The 6,000-nt window shown below is 49.4% G+C and overlaps 1 protein-coding gene across 1 annotated transcript in view; it reads left to right on the forward strand.

Moving 5' to 3' along the window:
- The window catches only part of EVPL (envoplakin), a 34,629-nt gene extending 28,956 nt beyond the window's left edge, over positions 1-5,673 (forward strand). Inside the window, exons 21-24 of the mRNA XM_049813141.1 lie at positions 57-140; positions 226-336; positions 958-1,050; positions 1,894-5,673. Coding sequence (XP_049669098.1) covers positions 57-140; positions 226-336; positions 958-1,050; positions 1,894-5,343 — 3,738 coding nt within the window. The 3' untranslated portion in view covers positions 5,344-5,673. The remainder of the gene's footprint in view (positions 1-56; positions 141-225; positions 337-957; positions 1,051-1,893) is intronic.
- Positions 5,674-6,000: the final 327 nt, after the last annotated feature.

Consider the following 6,000-nt stretch of genomic DNA (forward strand, 5'->3'; position numbering starts at 1 on the left):
AGTATTACTGGGTTGCTGCATTTCAACCTGTTCTTAACATCATGTGTCTCCTGCAGAGGCTGGTGGAGGAGATCGAAAGCAAGGAGCCTGAGAAGAACGCAGTGGTCAGACTATCCCGGAACGTGCAGTCCACGCTCAATGTATGGCTGGGTTTTCCCATGTAGTGCTCCCTTAGCATCTCACCCAAGAGATCCCAACTGATTCTTCTGTTTCTGCTGTGAACAGGACTATGAACTCCAAGCAGGCAAATACAGCTCTTCTCTGGACCCTACCCTGACTGACTTTGCTGCAAAGAGGCTGCGTGTGACCCCCCTACAAGAAAGCATCCAGGCCCAGGTAAAATGTTAAGATGAAGGCATGGAAACCATTGTCTAGCTCCTTACCCAAGCCCCATGTCCTCTGCAAGGCCTTAATCCACTCTTACAGTCACAGTTGATCATGGTCCTAAACCCAAGGACAAATGTCATCAGGGATCTCTTTGTCTATGGGGCCAGCATGTGAGATCCAGAATTAGGGGTGTGTCTGGTACCTTTGGTTGAGATTGCTGATGATGCCTCCTTGCCATATTGTGTATGCAGATAAAGCCTACAGGATAGGTGTGTGTGGGGACAAGACTGAGCCAGAGCTCCTGTGTGCTCTTCCCAGTTACACCTCAGTTCTCCCGTATCACCTTGACCTATTTGCCAACATCCGTGTATGGCCCAAGGTGAATTTGAAAGTCTGGACCCTGAGTAGGCTAGCAGGTATCTAACAGGCATTCAGATAAAGGGGACAGGATCTCCTACGTGAGTCCTTAGACTCTGTGTGTTTCTAGAAAGTCAGATGTGAAGACTAATCCCTGGAATAGTGCAGTACACCAAGTGCATCCAGGTGAAAGGAGGGGTGGGAGAGCATGCCATCCAACAGACCTGTGTCAAGGTGAGGGGGACAAGGCTTTCACCGCTGCTTCTTTTTCAGGAAAATGATGTAACCAAGCTCTACATGGAGCTGGCAGCAGAAAATAAACAGCAGCTGAGCCGGCTGGAGTTTGCAAAGAAGATTGTTGAGAAGGTACCAGCTAACAGCTCATGGCAAGATTGGGGTACTCTAGACTGGGGGTTGAAATGATCTTTCCAAAGCTGTCAGCAATCTGCTCAGCCTGGGATCCCCCACCCCTCCCCAGATCTCCACATCCAGGTGTGAGGAAGGACAGGAATGGAATCTCCTGTAAGAAAAGACCACAAGTAACCACAGTTTCACTGATACTGATCTTAGGTTGTGACTTTCATCACCTCTGTGGGCCCTCAACTCTTTACTGAAGCTGTAGTTTATGCTAGGAAAAAAGATTAGGACTCTTAAGTCCTGTTCTCAGCTATATCCAATCAATGTTCACAGACTGCAAATTTCAGATTCATCCATGGATGTGGCTGGAATTTGGTACTCACAACCTTCTTGCAACACTTCAAAGCAATAGGACTTCTATGCCTTTCTAGGGCTTGATTCATCTGTAGGAATGGTCTCTGGTCTCTGTGACTTGTCAGTGTGCTCAGGAAGGATGAGAGATTAAACTTGGGCACTCTGTGATGTGAACCAGCTGCACAGTGGGGACTGGCCATGTTACCCTCCCTCAGCTGCAGATTCAACAAGGCAACACCAAGCACCTTTGTGGGCTGCTGCGGCACCTCCGTGACAAGCAGAAGACACACCTAGTCAGTTGCTTGAGATGGTGGGAATATGTCCTCATTTGCCATTTACGAACAGCCTTATTTGGAGCCTCCCTGAGGATTCTGTACCAGTTCTGTCTCCTACCATGCCTTGCCATGGAAAAGACCTCTGCACCAGATTCAAAGAGTAACTTTGTTTTGCTGCCTTTTTTTTTTTTTTTTAATTTCTTTTTTTGTTTTTCCCTTGCAGAAGGAAGTGCATGAAGATGTTGAAGCTGTACATGAGGAAATGCAGCAATCTGAAAACAAAGCCAAAACAAGCAGGGAATCTGAGGGGCTGAAATCGCAGCTGGAGGAGGAAAGGAGGAAAGTGGCCAAGATTGAAGAGGACCTGGAGGAACACAGAAACAAGCTGCTAATGTTGAAAACTCAGAAGCCCATTGAAAGAGTGGAAGAAAAGGAAGTGATAGAATATTACAGAGACCCACAGATGGAGAGCAACCTGTCTAAGATGGCACAGCAGATTGAAGAGGAAGGCAAAAAGAGGCAGAGCCTCCAAGAAGACATTGAAGTGATGAGTCGGAAGCTTGCCCAGATGGAGAGTGAGAAGAAGGTCATACCTGCCCAGCTCCTCACCAAAGAGATCACAAAAATTGAGAAAGATCCAAGCCTGGATAGCCAAGCAGCCAGTCTTCGTCAGGAGATCAAATGTCTCCAGGAGGAAAGCTTGGCTGCTGCTTCTGAACTTGAGCAGCATAAGAGAGAGCTGCACATGCTGGAGCGAAAGCAACCAAATATCCGAGAGAAAGTGGTGGTGAAGGAGCTGATCAAACTGGAGAAAAACCCAGAAATGGTGAAGTCTGTTAGGACCCTGCAGCTACAAATCGATGAGGAATCCTTCAAGAGGAAGTCTGCAGAAGAAGCGATAGTGAAAGTGAAGAACAAGATTGAGGAGGTGGAAAGACTAATTGAAACAGCAGAACCCAAAATTATTGTTAAGGAGGTGAAGCAGGTAGAGCAGGACCCAGAGTTATTGCGAGAGTCTTCCAAGCTTAAAACTCTGATTGAGGAAGAGAGGAGCAAAAACTTGATGCTTACAGGTGAGCTGGGAGAGCTGCAGAGCCAGTACAGTATTGCAGAGAAGCAAAAACCAAGGGTAGAGGTTAAAGAGAGGGTCAATGAGATTTTCTTGGTGGATCCTGAAACAGAGCGACAAATTGCACACCTGAAAAGGGAGCTGCAGGAAGTTACTCTGAAAAGGACAAAGATTGACAGTGAAGTGGAAGAGGCCTTAGCAGAGCTCAATGTCCTCCGGTCACAGAAACCAGTGGTGGAGCTTAAAGAAGTTATAGAGGAGGTAGTGAAACATGAGAAGAGTCCAGAGATTCTTAGAGAAATTGACAGGCTGAAACAACAGCTCAATGAACTAGTGAACACCAATGGCAGGACCCAAGAGCAGCTCATTAGGCTGCAGGGTGAAAGGGATGAATGGAAGAGGGAGAGATCCAAGGTGGAAACCAAGCTGGTCAACAAGGAAGTCATCCGATATGAGAATGATCCACTCCTGGAAAAAGAAGCTGACCGTCTCCGTCAAGAGGTGCGCAATATGTCTCAAAAGAGGAGAGCTGCAGAGGATGCAATCTATGACTTGCAGAATAAATACATGCTACTGGAGAGGCGAAAGCCAGAGGAAAAGGTAGTTGTTCAAGAGGTGATACTGACTCAAAAAGATCCAAAGCTCCGAGATGAGCACAACAGGCTGAGCCGGAGTCTAGACGAAGAGGTGAGCAACAGGCGTCGTCTGGAACGTGACGTGCAGCAGGTTCGTGCATTGGTGGAAGAGCAAGAGAAGTTGCTCAACTTTCAGGAGGATCGAAGTAAGAGACTTGCTCTGGAGAAGGAGATGAGACAAATTACATTGAGAATAAAGGAGCTGGAGGAGAGCCCAGCCCCTGTGCAAGAAAAGATCATTATGGAAGAAGTGGTCAAGTTGGAGAAGGATCCAGTCCTCGAACAGTCTGCCAGCAACCTGCGCTTGGAGCTGGACCGTGAGAAGATGGAGGTGCTGAACTTGCAGAGAGAATGCAAGAACCTGCAGATGCAAGTTGACGTTCTGCAGAAAACAAAATCCCAGGAGAAGACCATCTACAAGGAGGTGATTCGAGTGGAAAAGGACAGAGCGCTGGAGAGTGAACGTGCACGCATCTGGGAGCTGCTGAACAGGGAGAGAGGGGCCAAGCAAAAGGCAGAAGAGGAGGTACGGCGGCTCAGGGAGAAGATTGAGCGAGCTGAAGGCATGAAGAGGACCTGGGCTCGTGAAGAGACAGAGCTGCAGAAAGCCAGGAACCTGGCCATCCAGGAGAGAGCCAACTTGGAGAGTGAACTGCGGGACCTGGAGAGGCAGAAGCAGCAGAAAGTCCTCTTCCTTCGGGAGGAGTCCAAACTGCTTAACCAACGGACTGAGAATGACAGGCAGAAGAAGAAGCAGCTGGAACATGAGTTTTCCCTGCTGGAGGCAGACATCCTTAGGGAGAAGGACCAGATCTACAACAAAGAGAGGTTCATTCGAGATCTCCAGTCAAGGGTCAACCGGGAAGAAATCAATCATGAGACCCAGATGAGAGAGACAAACCTCTCCACCAAGATCTCTATCTTAGACCCTGAGACAGGGAAGGATATGTCCCCTTACGAGGCCTATAAGAGAGGTATCATAGACAGAGGCCAGTACATCCAGCTGCAAGAGCTGGAGTGTGACTGGGAGGAAGTCACCACCCTGGGCCCAAACGGGGAAATCTCAGTTCTCCTTGACAAGAAAAGTGGGAAGCAGTACTCCATCGATGATGCGCTAAGGCTGAGGAGGATCACAAAGGAAGAATACCAGCTGTACCGGGATGGCAAGATTCCCATCTCTGAATTTGCCTTGCTAGTGGCTGGGGAAACCAAGCCTCCCCCGTCCCTCTCTATTGGCTCCATCATCTCCAAATCCCCGCTCTCATCACCCACCACCCCCCAAACCCAAAGCTTCTTCCCCCCAGCCTCGCAGAAGGGCTTCTGTGATGACACATCCCCCATTGCCGGGGTGTATGACACCACCACTGACACCAAGTACAACATCAAGACTGCTGTTGCAAAGAAGCTGCTTGATCCCATGACGGCTCAGAAGCTCCTGGAAGCCCAGGCTGCCACAGGAGGCATCATAGACCTAATTTCTCGGGACCGGTTCTCAGTCCATAAGGCGATCGAGAGGGGGCTGATTGACAGGAACTACATGCAGAGACTGCTCAATGCCCAGAAAGCTTTCACAGGGATTGAGGACCCGGTGACCAAGCGAAGGCTGTCTGTGGGGGAAGCAGTTCAGAAGGGATGGATGACCAAGGACAGTGCTTTTCCCTACCTGGAGGTCCAGCATCTAACCGGAGGGCTCATCGATCCTAAGAAAACTGGTCGCATCCCCGTGCTGGAAGCTGCCCAGACAGGGATGATAACAGGCGACCTGGCCAACAGGCTCCAGGATGAGTCCAACTATGAGAAAGATCTCATTGACCCTATCACTAAAGAGAAGATAAATTACAAGGAGGCCATGGCCCTCTGCCAGAAGGATTCGCTGGGCAGCCTCCTGCTGCTCCCAGCCACATCGGAGGGGTATCAGCGGTACCACCAGGCGAGCCGTTCCCCCAAGCTCTCACGGTTCAGGCATTGAATGGATTCAGGCATGTACTGGATCTGGTTCCTTCAGGAGTTCATCCCTTCAAAACACCTCTCCCCACGGAGGCAGCAGCGATCACAGGAATGGAGCATCTAGCATTTAGGGCTGCATACTCTATCTTAGCTATCTGCTTCCCAATGCAGCTTGGCTGTGTGAGGAAGAAAGCGTGATCGTGAGTATGTAAGGGCCCGACACACAGGGGTCCCTGTGGTCCCCCGGGAGCTGCTGTGACAGCAAAGGGGGGTTGATTGCAAGAACTCCACTGGCAGTAGGTTAGATGTGGTTATGCCCAGAAAGGGGGGGAGAGCCAGAGTGTTTTCCAGTTGGGTCATTCTTCTGCATGCAATAAACATACAAAGTGTGACTCTGCGGCTGTGTTGTCTCTACAGGCTGAGGCTGTGAAGTGGCTGAAGGCATGGCTAGTCCTCCCCTCATGCAGTCCTATGCCCTGCAGCCCAATCTACAAAGGGTTTGCAGACTCTTGCTCCCCCTGATCTCACAGCACTGAACCCCTTAAATTTCTTTCTGCATGTGAGTCCATATTTTTAAAGATTTTGCTGTGTTTGTCTTTAAAACTGAAAACCAAGGGGATTTTGCTCCCTGGTCATTTGGACATCTCTGATAGAGGGACTTGGTTGCTAAAGGGTGCAG

Source organism: Accipiter gentilis, chromosome 10 (assembly GCF_929443795.1).
Source record: "Accipiter gentilis chromosome 10, bAccGen1.1, whole genome shotgun sequence".
Classification (NCBI taxonomy): Eukaryota; Metazoa; Chordata; class Aves; order Accipitriformes; family Accipitridae; genus Astur; species Astur gentilis.